Raw genomic sequence first — 16,654 nt, forward strand, 5'->3', positions numbered from 1 at the left:
AGTGTGTTAACCCTCCCCTGAGAAGTGCTGTGGTTTAGGTTTAACTCCCCATTACACTTTCCTGGGGTTACCCTACATTAATCCTGTATTTGTTTTCCTATCAGTCCATCTGCAGCAAGAAACATATGGTCGGAGAAGTTACGGGAAGGGATGGAAAATCAGGGTTTGCTCCAAAAAACAAGTTTGCTTTGTTAGAAAACAAGAAAATACAGAGTTCTTGTGTTGCTGCTGCTCACAGCTACAGCAAAGCAAATATGTCTTTGTCTTCTGAAGCTACCAAGACTAAAGCATTCAAAAGATGAAGACCACTTCATCTTCTAAATGAAGAGCCCTGATAAAATTATTTGATAAGGACTAAAAATGCTTATCTCCATTCATTGAATGCATTACATTCTTTCGTCAATCCAGCTCCACAGGCACTGACTTCCCTGAAAATTCCTGCTTTTTTCAGAAGTGCCCTGAAGAAAACTGTTCAAAAGAACCAGCAGCACAAACCCATTCCAATCTCTGCTGTAACTCTGCCTTCCAGCCCCAACTGATCTTTGCACATTTCTAACAGTGACACAAATTCTGTGGATTCCTCTGAAGATGATGGTCTTTTGGTCTGTGATACTCTCAGTGTAAAGAACTAGCTCACTGCAACCTTTATCCCTCCATTATTCCTGCTATTTCTTGGTTCCTAATTATATGACTTTTAAACTTTGAGAAAGCAGCCCACTGCTACCAATGTGTTAGTCTCAACACAACTACTCCCTGAGATTCACACGTTTCACAGGAAGTCTCCTATGCAATGAAAACACAGTATTTCTTTTCAGCAGTTTCCTGTATTCTGCCAACATTTTGTCGTACAGAAATCCTGCTTTTGCCTCAGTCTTGACTTTCTGAGACAGCTACAGCCTGCCCAGCTAATCACTGCCTCTTGCTACATCATTTGTTGAACTTCACCTCAGTCAGTGCAGCCAGAAAAACGCCTTTGGCGTTTGGAATCAGATTTCTTAGCAAGGTGCCTCCATTTGCTCAAGGGTTTTCTAATCACATCTTATGCTAGTGTTTTTGAGAATTCTTTTCCTCTGTAACATTTGCCCTCCTGTGAATTACAGAGGGGTTGGCATCTCCTCCCAGGCATGCCTGGACAGCCATTCCCACTCAGCTGCTGCAAGAGCAACTGGCCTGACAGCAAGCTCATCTCTGGAGGGCACAGGTACCACCATGCTTGTGCCCAGGCTGAGGGTCCTGGGATTTGTCCAGCTATTGGGAAAACAACCTTTCAGATTTTTCCAATCTTACAAGGAATTGTGGGTGTCCTTAAACAACATTTCTCAAAATGTAAATGCTGCATAGCTATAGCCATTGCCAGGGTCCCTTTCAACTGGCACAACGATTTATCCTACAAGAACACACAGCTCAGCTGTAATCATCTTCCATGCTTTTAAGATTGTCCTGCACTGTTCTCACATCCAATCCACAGCCCAAGCAAAAGCACAAACATCTGTGACCAGTGACCAAAGGGGCTTGGATAAAATCAGCAAGCTAACACATAAACAGGAACAAGAACCTTTCAAGCCTGAAAAGAAAATCCAAATGTTATTGTGCTGGTGACTGAATGCATTGCATCTTTTTGTCCTCATTCTGCCATGATTCTCCATGATTACCAAGCTGGGAAAGGAGCTTCCTGTCACCAGACTGAGCCAGCACTACACAGCTTCTCTTTCTCTCCAATGATAAAAACACCTCTTCCTGTGCTGACTCCAGGTTCACAACAGTTTTTAGGGAACACACTACATTTCTCTAGATTTACTTTCATATTGGCAGCACTAAACTTATCCCAAACTATTTGTAAACGAATCAGCACCTCAAGAACAGTAGTCTGCATCAAGAACAGGAACAGCACAGTAGAGAGGGATGCTTCATCACAACCTCCCTGTCAGCTCTTTTGGGAATAAGCACTGCCTGCCATTGCCCTCAACAGCTGCACTTTTATACTGACGTGAATTTTTCTTTTCCAGATCATCCTGCGTCTCTTGGAAAGCCAAGTACTGCAGCTGCTATTGTGCCAGCATCTGAAGCAACACAATGTGCTGATTGCAAATTCATTTCCTTCTAGATACTGTTTTTCTGATTTTAACAATTTTTAAAGAGAATGTCATCACATCAAACCTGTATGCATTTTTACTGCCTTTTTTTTTCTTTGTTACACACAATGATTGTGATCAAATTTGATTCATCATAAAAACAGTAGAATGATGAGTTAATAGAGCACTAATTTTGAGAGGCAATCTTCCCCATTTGTCAGCAGGGGTGTATGTTCCCTGTCACTGTCTTCCCTTGAAAGACAATCCAGGATAAACTGTTCTATATAGTTAGAGATTTTCTGAACATCTGAGCTATCAGTTCAGTTGGTGTTCACTTACATGTTTCATAGAGCCTGATGTGTCAACAAATTTTCATTATTTGCTGCCCAAACCTGAAGAAAACCTCCAAGTCTGTTTCTTCAAGTCTTTTGAGTTGCTTCAGAAGCTGCAGCATTGTACCACTTCTCTCATAATCTCTTTCTGAAGACAATGCACTGAAGAATCTCTACCAAAAAAACTCCCAGCTACAGAACCAACCTACCCAGATAACTCAGCTTCACACAGGCTCTCATGCCCTTGTTTCAGATGTCTTACTTCAGAAAAAGGTGAAGAGTTGTTTATGCCATTTCTCCTGAACAGGGAAGCTGCCATGGTCACTGCTTAGCATGAAGATTCTCTCAGCCTACAAATAATACAATTGTTCTTCTCCCAGGGTAGACATGCTGGTTTTCTCCTTGGCAAGTGAGTATCAAATAGTGTTAACTTCAAGGAAACTGGATCTGTGTATCCAGTAGATAACGACCTTTATCATATGGTCTGAAAACAAAAGCAGCAACTGGCACAGTAACTTCCTGAGTAGCTCTGTGGAACAGCAGAGCAAAAAATAAAGGGACAAAAGCCTCCTTGGTCACAGCAGTCATCAGAATGCATCCTATTTCCAGAGCTGGTGACATTAACCTTCAGCTGTAACGCTCTTAAAGGAGCACTGCACTACAAGCAGAACTACTCTAAGATTCAAAATTGTATTTTGAGAAAGTCTACAGAGGGCTGGCACTCCATAAGCTTTGCCATGACAGTATCCCTCATCCTGGAGCTTGCTAGGACAGTGTCTGGTACCTGGGTGTGCCCTAGGAAAGGTGGACACAGGGAGCCTCAGCTGTTTCCAGAACCATTTTCTGAATTGTTTCCAGACTAACAGCACAGAAGGGGGGAACATATCACAGATTTGGCCCCACAGCCTGGGAAACTGGTAAGGAGCAGCTGCAGAGTCTGCAGGTAGACAAGGATCCAGAGAAAGCATTATCACACTGCCAAGGTTAGAATTGCGTAATTTCTTAACAACTTCATATATTCACAAAAAATGAATATACTTTTCTCTATACTGAGGTAAAAAAAAATTCTTAAAATCACTTAAAAAAATTTAACATTATATTAGCACATATGTATACAGAATCTGTTCTGCCAAAGTAAAACTAGTCCAGGACAGAAGGAAAATAGAAACCACAAATTTTTACATTAAAAATTTAATTACATAAACTTCTATTAGCAGGTGCTAAACTCACTGCAGATTTTCTAAGGCACAGAATATTTATCTGAAAATATAAAGCAACCTTTTCTCCAATCCAATACAAGCTGGTACCTTGTCATACACAGACCCAAAAACCCATTCAGCAGCATACCACAAATGCAACATATACTGACTAGCACTTGGAGAAGACTACCAACTGTTTGTACTGAAATAAATACAATTTGGCAGCAAAGACTCTATCACAGCTTTGTCATAATTTTTGTCCACATAAATATCTTGATTCTATTTTCTGTTTCAGGAAGAATATATTACATGCTTCGATTCTCCATCAGTTAATTCTCATGTTTCACTCATGAAGGTCCCATAACATTGAAATAATTATACAATATTAAACTCCATTTTTAGGTCCACTTTTTTCAGTTTGTAGTTGTGTATTTATTTAAACAAAAAAGCCCTGAGAAATCTGTTAAGTCACACATCAGTGAATGGCATATAATACAGAATTCATTGCTTCTATTCACCAAGCATGCAATGCAGTATTTATACCACAGATGTTTTCAAATGTAGTTTTATTCCAGTGACTATTTGCAGTCTCTACATACATTTAAAAACAACATTATGTGAACATATCACAGACCAGTACCTAAAAAATCTTTAGTATATACTCCTTTATAAAAGGTTTTGACACAATGGAAAAGTCAGTCCAGGAAAACACATATTACCAGGTTTTCTTGATAAACAAAAATACTGTGAAGCCCTGTAACCTGCATGAGCACAAGTATCCATGGCAATGGATCTCTCCTTTAAATCCTTGTTTTAAATAAACAGGGTTAAATTTTGCTCAGTAAATGAGTTCTACCACAACACTGTCCACTTAATTTTCTGCTTTCCAAAAGGCAAGCATACTACAGAAATAAAATTCCCTACCCAATACGAGAGAGAAATGCAGTAAACACGTGTTTGTTCCCCGCTCCAGCAGAGGAATCCAAGTTCCTTGAAATTCTCATTATGTCTAAATCCAAAACGCCCTGTTTATACCTTCTTCTTCTTCTTTGCCTGCTCTCCAGACTCCACTTTACGTTTCTTAGCAGAAGCTGGTTCATCATCTTTTTCATCATCTTTAAATAAAAGAAACAGTTAATCAAAGTCAGCAGAGGCAGTTTTTTGTCTTAAACACTATCCTGTCTCAAAACAACTGACCTAACCACATCTGAGATGGCTGGAAAAAAGACACTGCAGCATTAACTGACAACATCCTCATTTACGGAATGTAGACAATATGTGGACAAAGCAGGAATGGTTACTTCTTATTATTGCCACAAATCACTGCAGGTTAGCTAAAAAGAGACTTTATGCTACTGTACAGTACCTGTTCTAAAAAAATATTATTTGACTAAATAATAGAAAAAGCTAGAAAATGACAATTTTGAAGCAGGAAATAATGTCAAGATCAATTAACCTTTAACCTTCTTCCTCTGGATGAAGGCTGACTAAGAGAAATGCATGGACAGGGCAAACATACAGAAGACATGGAGCAAGACATTAAAACTGCTACTGGGAAAGAACACCCAGAACCAAAAAACATGGAAGACAGCAAAAAAATCCTTCTTTCAGAAAAGCTTGGTTGACAACTTTACCAATGAACAAAAGCACTGTGTGTTCCAAAAGCCCAGAATTTATTTTTCTGGTTCTGTTCTCTTGGTTGTTGCTGGCTATTCTCTTTCTCCAGCAATTTAAAGAAAAAAAAAAATCCTCCTACCAATCAAATATTTCTTTACTTCCTAAATTACCATTACACCTTATACCATCATTGAAGGCAAAGAGGACAGTAAATATTTTCTTCAGTAATCTGTCCAATGGACATCCTATTTTTATTCCTCTTTTGCACCCCAAATTTTGCAAACGTTATAAAAATAATCTGACCTACATCCACGACTAAGGTCAACACAGCAGCACCTGAAGCTCTCACTCCACCTTCTGTTCTAGTAGCACTATGACTGAACCTGTTGGTTTCACAGAACTACACTGGTACAGACTGTAATGCTTCCCTGCTAATGACAGCGGGGAGAGGAGCAGAGACTGCCCGAGGGTCTGTGTTGATTCCAGGAAAGGCAAAACCCCAGTCCCCCCCTTCCTGCAGCCAGAGCTCTGCCCTTGGGCAGCAGTGGATGCAGGAGAAGCCGGCAGTTTCCTCCGGGCCCCGGGAGGAGCGCAGGGAGCCCGCCCGCCCGGCCGGCTGGGCTCTGGAGCGCACACAGCCTGTGACTCTGCCCCAGGCAGGGCCTCACCCGACTCCAGCGGCTCCTGCTCCTCGTCCGGCAGGAACTTGGCCTTGCCAGCCTGGCGGGGCGCGTCGTCGCCGTTGTCCTCGTAGATGTTGGACCACTTTATGGCCATGTCCACGGCGGGGGCGGGCGGCGGCGGCTTCTCGGGCGGGCTGTAGGTCTCCGGCGGGGGCACGGCGTTGCTCCTCCACACCTTGAACTCCCTGGGGGGCTGCGGGAGAGAGCAGAGCGCCCGTCACGCCGGGCCGGGGGGCTCGGGGCCGCCCCAGCGCCGCCGCGCTTCACCCCGCGCCCCCCGCACCTCCTCGGGCGCCCGCAGGACGCGGCTCTCCCAGTCGATCTCCTTGTTGAGAGGGTTGTAGAGGAAGGCGGGCGGCTGCGACACCCGGCGGAAGAGCTCGTCGGGCGGCGGCAGCCGCGGCCGCCCCGGGCTGCCCCCCGAGGCCTCGCCGGCCCCCGCCGGGCGCTCGTCGGGCTGGGGCTCCTCGGGCTCCGAGTCGGAGCTGGAGCTGCCGTAGGCCGCGAAATAGCCCAGCGGGTCCTCCCCCTGCGCCGCCATGGCGGGGCCGCGCCTCGCACCGCCCGCGGAAACCGCGCCCGCGCCGAGGGTTCCGGCCCGCGGCGCCTCCGGCCCGGGCCCACAGCGGGACTGGCGGCACGGCGGGAGCGGGGGCGCCTTCCCTTCCAGTCACCAGACACCGAAAATCAGACACGGAACCGGGCCAGCCTTCATTTCTCCCTTTTCACACCTGCAGCCCTAAGTGGAGGCTTTCCCGAATGTCTGATCAGCGGCTAACCCAGGGCAGACACTGCGCCGATCCTCACCTGTCCAGGAGGTATCTTACCCAAACAGATTTTTCAAATTCGTTGGACCAAGTTTGTACTAGACCTCCCTTGTGATTGACTCATTCATAGATTACTGCCTCAGCTAAAACAGTGGTGCTGTTCAGACGGGATGAAGCTGGGGAGGCTGAGGTTGGGTATCAGAGGCCTCTGCCCCCAGGGGGTGTCTGGGCCCTGGAGCAGCTCCCGAGGGCAGCGGGCACAGCACCGCCTGACACGGCTCAGGATGGGTTTGGACAAGGCTCTGGCACAGGGGGTGACTGCCGGGGCTGTCCTGGGCAGGGCTGGGAACTGGACTCGGGGGTCTCCGTGAGTCCCTTCCAACTCAGCATATTTTATTCATTCTATGTTCAGATTACTTATACTACCAGATAAGATCCGAGGAAGGGGTTTTAATCATACTATGATCACTTCCTTTACTCTAAAGATACTAAACCATATCCAGCTGATCTCTCAAAAAAAATTATCATTATTTTGAAGTTAGCCCTATACACAAACTACAATGAAAATAAGCACTGAACTGAGACACCACAGTGCCTGCAGCATTTGCAAATCCTTTTTTGAGTCATGCTTCTCAGCACTCAAAGTTTTTGTTTCTCCCCCGCTATTAATAAAAATAAAAATCTTAATTTAAGAATGAAATCAAGATATGCGTGGCTGGAAGCAACCCTCCACACATCCGTAGGAAGTTGAGCAATAGAGTCATTTGAAAAAAAGCAAGAATCAGGTTAGTAATAGTAGTCACGAACTGCAGAGACTACTTAAGCAGCAGAGCTCTTGCTTTCACATGCATATTTTCCTTACAGACTGCTCTTTGCTCTTGAGTGCAGTCCTACCAGCACAGGCGTTTCACATTAAGTCAGTCTTTCCACCCAAGACAAACCTCTCTAAAAAGACAAGGAGAACAAAAGCCTCCCGCACACACAAAACCAAAACCACACATCAAGGTAACGGCATGAACTGCTCTTGCAACCTGTACATTTTAAAAATGAGAGAGACAGACAGAAAAACAGGCAATTATACAAAAGAATTTATTCCAGAAGTTTTGATAAAAATATGTTTTAAAAATGCACATTATAAACATTTGTTAAGATAATACATTCATTGAAGGTCTCAGGTTTGTAGGCTCCACTGGAGTGGTCCCTGCAGAAGTGGCTCCCTGCAGGCTGCACACTGCACGGGGCAGGATGGGGAGCAGCAGGGCAGCCTCCACCCTGAGCTGATGCATCTTCTCTGTTAAGGCCAACTGTGCTCACTCTCTTCTCTTTACAAGAACCCAGGAAGGGACTCAAGCCTAAGCACAGCTCTTTAAGTGGTTACAGTGGGCATTTAGACAAATCACTTTTTAGACATCCCAAGTATGTGCAACTACAAGTTCACCCTATCCTTAATTTCATGTTAAAGAGCAAAGTTTGGCTTGCATATCTAGGCATTTAATTTCCAGAGTGCCATCTAATCGAAGCAGTTTCACTGAAAAGCACTTTCACTGTCCAGACAGTCTATGATTGTAGATGTAGACAAGAAAAGCAAGGATTTTTATAAACACATCTTTCTCACATGTAAAATGTTCATATACTCAGGATGGAATGTAGTTGAACATTGCATTTTATTTTAATCTACTTCCAAGACCAGAATAATAATGAAAAACAATTAATAGAGATTGTACTGAGGTCCTGCAGGTGGCCTGTCTCCACAAAAGGAGAACAGTTTAGTAATATTACCCGTGTGTGCATTGGAATGGCATTACAGGGCTATACACAGTATGAGAGCCAAAATAATTCAGGGCCTTAAATACAAACCTACCCTTCAATATACTAAAAACATCCCATCACTTTAAAGTGTAGTACTGCAGAACACAACTGTACACATGTCAAATTAAGAACCCACCAGGTCATTTTGAAATGATTATAGGCACCTGCACAAAAGGTAGGCTAGAATTCGAGTACGAGAGGAATACAGTATGTTACATGGTGGCAAGAAATGAGAACCTTCCCATGCTGAAACAGTTTAAAATGCATTTGACTCTAAACAATTTGAAATGTAAACCTGTCTGTCTGCTTTGAAGAGGAGGTATTTGAAGTACCATATTTCCAAGAGCTCTTCAGGTATTGATACTTTCTTGTCACACAACTTCGCCTCCACTTCCCTAGTGGGACAAAGCATACAAGCTTTGTTCCTTAATAGCATCCTATAATAATGTTTTCTTACAGCCCTCATGATGCCATTAGAGCAGTTTACATTCCTTTTCTACTACTAAAGAGAATTTGTATTTAAAGTGCATCTCAAATCAGGAATCTTTAACTAATACACAAGCAGAGTATGCCAAGCCTGCAGAAGTGTATTTGTGACACTGATGCCTTTTGATTTCCCAGGAGGACAAAGTTCACACAAGGAGAGACTCCTTGCTAAACAAGCATGGATTTGGCCAGATTTGTGAGGTTTTTTTGCAAATGGAGCAGCACACACACACGGAGAGCAAACTTTATCCTAGTGAGAAACATTTCACTTGATAACTGAGTTTAAGCTTTTTGGTAAGTAAGCTTAAGCTTTCAGTTCACGTTTTTTTTCCATACTCAGTACTTTTCCTAACCCTCTTTTCAAGTTCACCCAACACAGAAACATTAAGAAAAGATGATTTGTTAGTTTCTGTAGAGAGAAAAACCCCATTTGTTCTATAATTCCAGCTAAAGTATCTGCAACTAAATGTGAACTCTTATACACATTGGTTTAAAAAACAAACATTTGCTGGCGTAACACCACAATCTTTTGAAAAAAGCTCCCTGAAGAACAAAACAAACACAAAGCCAAGCAGCTCCGGCATCACACAATTACAAAATTAAACCAGAAATTGCATAGATGATTTCCTCCAATTTTTCTAACAGTTCAAAAACATGTTTTAGCCTTTCTGAGACTTCACACAAGGTTTCAGTACCATTCGGATGAAGGGATGAAAGTCATGGCGTTCACTGTGGTTGAACAGAACGTGATCTTAAAGGCAAAAAGCAATTGTCACTTGAGCTAGTACATGGCTCTTGCTGGTCTTGGAGCTCTGGGGGCAGCGGGGGTGCACCAGGGTCTCCAGGCCCTGGGAGGGTGGCTGAGAAAACACTGCACTGTGAGTTTCCCATCTCTGCAATTGGTAAATTCATTGAATGGAGAGAGACAGCGGACACAAACGCAGCGGTGCTATAATCCTCTTCTGGGTGATGTATCTGGGTAGATTCTTTGTCTTTTGTTTTATCCAAAAAATTTGATTCATCAGAAAATGACCTAGAGAGATTATTTGTTCCTCCATATAGTGAGGTCATACAGGTACTGCAGCTTAAACCTAAGACAAAAAACAGATACTGAATTTGATTACAGTATGAGGACATCTTAAAACTGTGCTCTGATTTAACATCAATATGACTGTCAAAAATCAATTGTCCATATTTTTAACAGACTAACCCTTCACCTCACCTGTGACATCCAGAATTCCTGACAAATTAAAGAACAAACACAGGTTATCTAGGCTGATGTGAATGGTCTCTCTGTACTCGGTACCAGATAATACTTGACAAAGATGCACCATAACTCAAAGTTCATTTTAAAAAGTCACTTGAGCCCTCTGGCCCAACTTTTTTTAGATTTTTCTCAGTGTGTTCTTCAAACTTTTATGACCTTCACCTGACGGCTCTGCTCCAGCAGAAGTGGACAGCGTTTGAAGGCTATTTTACCTGAAGCCAGAGAAAACCTCAGGCCCCTTCATCTCTACAGTTAAAATGTACTTCTTCCTTTTTTATTTGCCTTTTGATGGGTGCAGAAGGGGAAGTAATGCTTTTGGTGTAGAAAGCCTATACTTTCTTCCTCTGCCTTAAAATATGAGTACACATAGTCACTGCAAAGTTTGGGTGTCAACAAAACCTCTAAGCCTGTATGAAAAAACATGCACATGTATTTACAGTGCCTGCTTTTAAGCTGTGGCATTGAAGGCATAAAGGGGAACTCCCTTCAAGCTGCATTTGTTAGCATATCTTCTGCTGAGGCACAAAGTTTAACTAAGCCAGAGCATCCTGCCACTGCAGCAAATAGCTTGAAGAGAAATGCAAGATGGAAGACAACCACCCATTTGTGAAAAGCAAAACTAAAACACAAAGACAGATTTATCCATCCTAACAATACAATAGGGTTTTTTTTCCAACTTGTTACTTATGATGGATGTGTTCAGGTAGTAAAAAGGTAAAGCCAGGATACATACACTAGGATCTTAAACACAAACTGGTGATATTTCCAAACATGTTGTTGCAAATACAAGAGGAAGATTTTAATTTTGCATACACTCAAAATCCATGCCTTACACAACATTATTAAAAATGTGTTACCTTTAAGGGCTTCAAGCTTTTCATTTTTGACTTTCAACACTACATCAGTTATCTTTTCTAACAGGAAGTTTTGTGTTCTTTCTCGTCTGATAGATTCAACCAAAGTATCTAGTCCCTTTGGATTTTCTGCTAAGTAGTCCAGTAACTTCCCAGTTTTCTTCCTGCTGGAAGATCGAGCAGAGATTTCTTCTGTGTCCTCCCTAGTGAGTATTTTCTTAGAGCGCAGGTAATCAAAGTGTCTCTCGGCTATGATTTTATCACACAGGTAAGGACGCATCCTTTCTAAGGCCTGAAAAACAAAACAAACTAGTATTAGCCAACCTTGCAAATTATTTAGAAGGCTGTAATTGGAACCCATATTATTTTGATACAGGTTAGCAAAAAAATTTTTAAGGCTGCCACTGTGTTACTTAGTTGAGATTTTTCTCAGTGTAAAAATTTTTAAAAAACCCGTGTTACCTAATTATCTTTTTCATTAACTCTGACTGAACTCAGGAGTTCCAATGCTTGTTAAGAAATAAGGGGCCTACTTATAGAAAACGTGATTACATAAGGTCTGAGGTCAGCACATTTCAAAACAGTCAAGTAAAAATGAAATTATACCAAGTGGCACCTACTCACTTTGTCTACAGATACACCCATTTTCACTGATCATCTGACTGCCACATTTACATACTGTTTGTATCCTTGAGGCACAACTCCAAAATACTGCAGTTATTGGTGTTTTCTGTACATTGAGCAAAAGCAGTCTCAGAGCAACAGCATGAATATACTCACAGTTCAAAAGGTCTGTAAATAAACCCCACTATTGACAAGTTCAACAAATTACTGACATCCAAAAGATACCCACTTTCATCTATAAATGTACATACTCTCAACAACATTAGTGGCTGTTTTTTGTCTTTTGCAACCCTACTCCATTGTACGAGTGATTTTATATGGCTCACCCTCACCCTTCTCAGCTCTCAACTGCACAAATCCAACCTTTGTAACTCCTCAAGACAAGCTTGCCCAGACCAAGATGTCCTTGCCAGTTTTAGCTTCCTGAGGTGTGCTGTCCCCTGTCACACACAGTGCTTCTGCTAACACAGCACCCTGCCTTGCAGAGATCCCATCAAAGTTACCTGAACAGCTCTGAGAGCAGAGTGAATTTACACTGAACCAGCATATTGATTGTGAAGCCACAACATCTTAAAATCTGACTGCAGAAGCTCTAAAGTCAGATTTATGGGACTGCATTTTGATGATAAAATGAATGTTATTTGTTTCTACCTAAGGTTTCCATCCTTCCTCTTCCAAGGACTATGGGAGAACCTGTAAGGTTAAGGGCTGAAGTGACAACTGTGCACTTCTGTGAGATGCAGCTGTGGGTTCAGACACTGACCCAGACTCACATACTCGTCATGTTATACCTACATTGTCTGACTCAGGTAGCTTTTACCCTTTTTTGGTGTAAATACCCAATGCCACGTATTGCAGTATTAGCCTATGGTTCCACAGAAACAAGTACGAGCTTGACAAACATGTCTCACAGAACTATGACAAAGCATTTAAAGGAAATCACTTAAGCATAAAGCTAGAAAGAAACAAACTGCAAGGAGTCTTCACTGTACTTTAAAAGAACACTAAAAAACCCCAATGAGTCAAACATAAGACACTGTAAATTACAAACAGAACCATGGAGTGGCAATAAATAAATAAATGATAAACTGTGATTTTACTTTTTTTTTTTTTAATTAAGCAATCATTTGTTGAGGTTGGTCAGCACATTGCTCCCCAACCTCACGATGAGATAAATTAATCCAGAATGAATCAGGATGAAGTCTTCCCTTAGATTCCCGACATCAGTGAAAAAGTATAGGGGAATACCAAGGAAAATACAGAACAACAAGCCTCAATAACAACTACCTAAGTATACTTAACGAAGATATCCACGCTTTCCAAGAAAGAATGTAACTGGCACCAGGAGCAGCACACGCATTTCCAGCCGAGCTCTGGGCACCACGTTGCCCGTCCCCCCTCTGTGCCGCCCCCCGGGCGCGGGCACCGGGCGGGCCGGGCCCCGGAGCTGTGCCCTCTGCCCACGCGGGGCGGGGGCACACCGCACAGCGGGACTCGGGGGCCCGGGATAAGTGCTCCCCAGCCGTTATGGCCCCACACCCCACAGCAGGGCTGAAATCCCCGCCGCCTCCCCGGACGCGCCGCTCCCGCTCCTCCCGCCGCCCCCGCGCCGCGTCCCCCGCCCGCTCCCGCAGCGCTTCCGCTCCCCGCCCGCGCACGGGCCCCACTTGCCGCTCCGCGCCCGCTCCGGGCACTGGGCCCCCGGCCCCGCCGCCACTTACATCCTTCTTCACCTCGGCCATCTCGTCCTCCGTCAGCGGCCGCCCCGCGCCCCCCGAGCTGGGCCAGGACCGCGGGCCCTCCATGGCCGAACCCTCCGCGGCGCCGCTGGGGAAACCCGCGCGGGGCGGAGCTTCCGCCCGGGCCCCGCCCCGCCCGCCTCCGCCAATGGGCGCTCAGGACCGGCGCTCCGCCCCGCCCCCGGCCGAGACTTCGCCCCAGCTCAGCCCCGCCCCGCCCCCGGTGCGCCAAATGGGCTCTCAGGGTCTGCGCTACGCCCCGCCCCCAGCCCGCCCGCCAATGGGCGCTCAGGACCGGGGCTCCGCCCTGCCCCGGCCCCGCCCGGTGGCGCATGCGCACGGGCGGCGGCCCCGGGAGCGGGAGCGGGCCCGGGGCACTCCCGGCCTGTCTGGCTGGGCCCGGCCCGGCTCGGCCCCTCAGCGGGGAGCGCTGTGCCGCCGGGACACGGCTTGGAGCTGCCCCGGAGCTGCCCCTTCCCGGGGACGTGGGGCAGCCCCTCCGCTAAAGGGTCTCGAGCGTGCGGAGCGGTGTGGGGGCCCGCAGCTCCCGGCACGCCGTGACAGCGGCGCTGGGGCCTGGGCGGTGCCGGGCGGCGCGGAGTGCCCGCAGGGTGCCCACAGGGTGTCAGCAGGATGCCCCCAGGATGCCCGCGGGGTTCGGGCACTGACCGTGTTCCAGCCCCTCCCCTGCACAGGGCTGCGCTCCAAGGCAGCGCCAGAGGGAGCCGCTGCCCCGCCGGGAAAAGGGAGCCCCTGGAACTTCAATAATCGGTATTCTTGCAGCTGACACGGGTGGAACTCGGCTATTCATGCACTCTGAAAACTTTCGTTTCAGCAGATGAACATAAAGTAGAAGCGATCAACACTAATGTTTGCTGTCAGGAAGGAAAAACTGCCAGTTTTTCTGGTAGTTTTACAGTTTTGCAAGGGTTTTGATTGACGTGCTTTGTTAATGCAATCGTACTTGGAATATTAATTGTGACAATACCTATTTTACAGTGCTATCAGTCCCAGCTTAAAATAAACACGAAGATCCTGCCCAGAACAATTGAAAAGTAAAGGACAAGGCACCTGGTGACAGGGCTGCAGAGCTGGGGGTTAAAATCAGGGCCAGTCCCCGAACTGGCTGCCAGGAACACCCAGCCGGCCCCAGTTCCTGCCGCTGCTGAGAAGGGCAGCTCTGAGCTCTGCCCAGGGAAAACTCCTCCAGGCTCCTCCGGCCATGCAGCCGATTGCTGCTCATTTGGGGGCACACCTCTGCTCACAGCCCATGGCCTCCTGTGTGTTATTCCCAGCCCAGGAAGCCTTTCTTTGCTCTGGTGCATTTGAATTTCTCAAAGCTGTGTATCTCTACAAAATAAACTATTTATCTCCCATTTTCCTGCTCAGAGGGCTGCAGGGCAGACCATTTTTTTTTTTCCAAGTTCAAGTGGCTATGCTGATCTTCCCTAATTTGTACTATGAACCCAAATTACATGGAAAGTTTTCAGCTTTTCTGATGCTTCCAAGAGAACTGATTGTGGCACTTCTGAAGCAGAGCCAGGCATCTTCCCAGCCCCTGACTCCCACCCTTGTTTATTAAATCACATGCTTTTCAGTTTTCCTCTTCAAGATTAATTATATTGTGGACTTTGCTGGCTCCATACACTGCTGATAAAAACATTATCATGCATTCTGGATTTAGAATATTTGTTAATAACCTTGCTCAGCAAGAGGTGCAGTTCAAAGCCATGTGATGTCTGGAGGGTTAGGCTGCTGATTCCTGAGCCGTGTAGGAGAAAAACTGGAATGATTTAACTTCAGCAGTTAGGAAGTGAGCATGTGGTTAGAGAATACAAGAAGAGAATATATTTTAGCAGACTTAATGCCAAAACACCCTTCCAGGATTTAATGGTCCAGGCAGCAGGAAGAAGGCTACTCTCTGCATGAAACTCATTTCAGGAGAGTAACAGCCACTTGATATTCAGAAGTGAGCCTTAATGCACAGTGAGTTAGGGGTCATTTTCTTCAAGGCATCTGGGAAGACTTTGGACATTGCATTGTTTCATGAGTATGTACACATATGTAATGTCCATCTAGCATATATTTCTATACTAAATTTCTAAAATAAAATTTGAAAACTGTTTACAACCCAGAGGTTTTTACAAAATTTCGTGTAAAGGCAAAAAAGATGTTTTAACACTGTCACACTTTCTAAGAGGTCGGTCAGCTTTTCAGAGCTGTGACTGGCTCCAGGTTTTCTTCCCCTTCTGCCCTCATTGATCAAGCCCTCTCCAGGCAGTGTGTCCTTAGTGCTGAGCAGGGGCCTCGCCCTGGAAGTTTCATGTGCTCCCATCCCATTCTCCTCCTGATCGTTGCTCAGGGGTCTGGGTCCTCAGGACAGCCCAGCCCCTGTGAGAGCTGTGGGACTCCACACCACCATTCCTTAGGGAGGAGGAGGAAAGCTCCCAGGCAGAGAGAAGGGAAGGAGTTTTGTTTAGTGAACAATCGAGGGCCCTTCCCACACTCAACAGATACCTGCAGCAACCACTGGCATGTTTAGCTACTAAATCACAGCAATAAACCTACAGGCCATGAATCTTTGGGGATGAGGTTGTTGAGAGCATCAGAATGTCTGGGCTTTATGATGCAGGAGACAGTGACTGGTGTTTTTTAAGCAGCATGTACTTAGAGTGGGGACTGAATCTGTACACTCAAGTGTAGAAGCCTCTACTTGATGAAGTAATATCCTACAGCCAAGTTTTGCAAAGAACACCCCTTGTTAAATTACTATGATTTTGCTTTTTTTGGGTTTGATATTCTATAAGAAACTTCTTAATGTGGCAAGTGGGTGTGGCTTGTCTATACTTTCTCATTTTTAATCATTGCCATTTAGAAACAAATTCAAGTAAATTGATGCCAACTCTCTCCTGTAGACATGGGTACACATGTAAATGAAATAGTTTTAAATATTAATTACACACTCAATGTATTCACATTAGGCACAGCACTGATTTAAACATATTAGTAGAAAAATCATACTTTTAACCAGTGTTGTAAAATCAATATAAAGGCTGTATTTAGATCCTTTGCCCCTGCTTCTCTGATGAGGAGAATAATAGCTTATGGTTTGGTTCAAGTCCTATTATACTAGCAAAATACAGTTTTAAAGTAATGTAATTATTTTGCTACAGTTTATTAATGAATTCCTACTCTGTTAAATTAT

At 44.8% G+C, this 16,654-nt stretch overlaps 2 protein-coding genes across 2 annotated transcripts; both read right to left on the bottom strand.

Annotated features, from left to right (window-relative positions):
* Positions 1 to 110: 110 nt before the first annotated feature.
* LOC310912513 (UPF0690 protein C1orf52 homolog) lies at positions 111 to 6,592 on the bottom strand. Its single transcript, XM_083867128.1, has 3 exons — positions 6,187 to 6,592; positions 5,889 to 6,096; positions 111 to 4,718 (listed from the first exon to the last, which is right to left on the bottom strand). Exons 1-3 carry the CDS (start codon positions 6,442 to 6,444, stop codon positions 4,633 to 4,635), a joined length of 552 nt encoding a protein of 183 aa, XP_083723254.1. The 5' UTR covers positions 6,445 to 6,592; the 3' UTR covers positions 111 to 4,632.
* A 1,156-nt stretch (positions 6,593 to 7,748) lies between these two features.
* Positions 7,749 to 13,541, bottom strand: BCL10 (BCL10 immune signaling adaptor). The gene is made up of 3 exons (XM_083867188.1): positions 13,432 to 13,541; positions 11,090 to 11,378; positions 7,749 to 10,056 (listed from the first exon to the last, which is right to left on the bottom strand). Exons 1-3 carry the CDS (start codon positions 13,513 to 13,515, stop codon positions 9,692 to 9,694), a joined length of 738 nt encoding a protein of 245 aa, XP_083723314.1. The 5' UTR covers positions 13,516 to 13,541; the 3' UTR covers positions 7,749 to 9,691.
* Positions 13,542 to 16,654: the final 3,113 nt, after the last annotated feature.

The sequence above is a fragment of the Zosterops lateralis genome (genome assembly GCF_965231275.1).
Source record: "Zosterops lateralis genome assembly, chromosome: 9".
Taxonomy (NCBI): Eukaryota; Metazoa; Chordata; class Aves; order Passeriformes; family Zosteropidae; genus Zosterops; species Zosterops lateralis.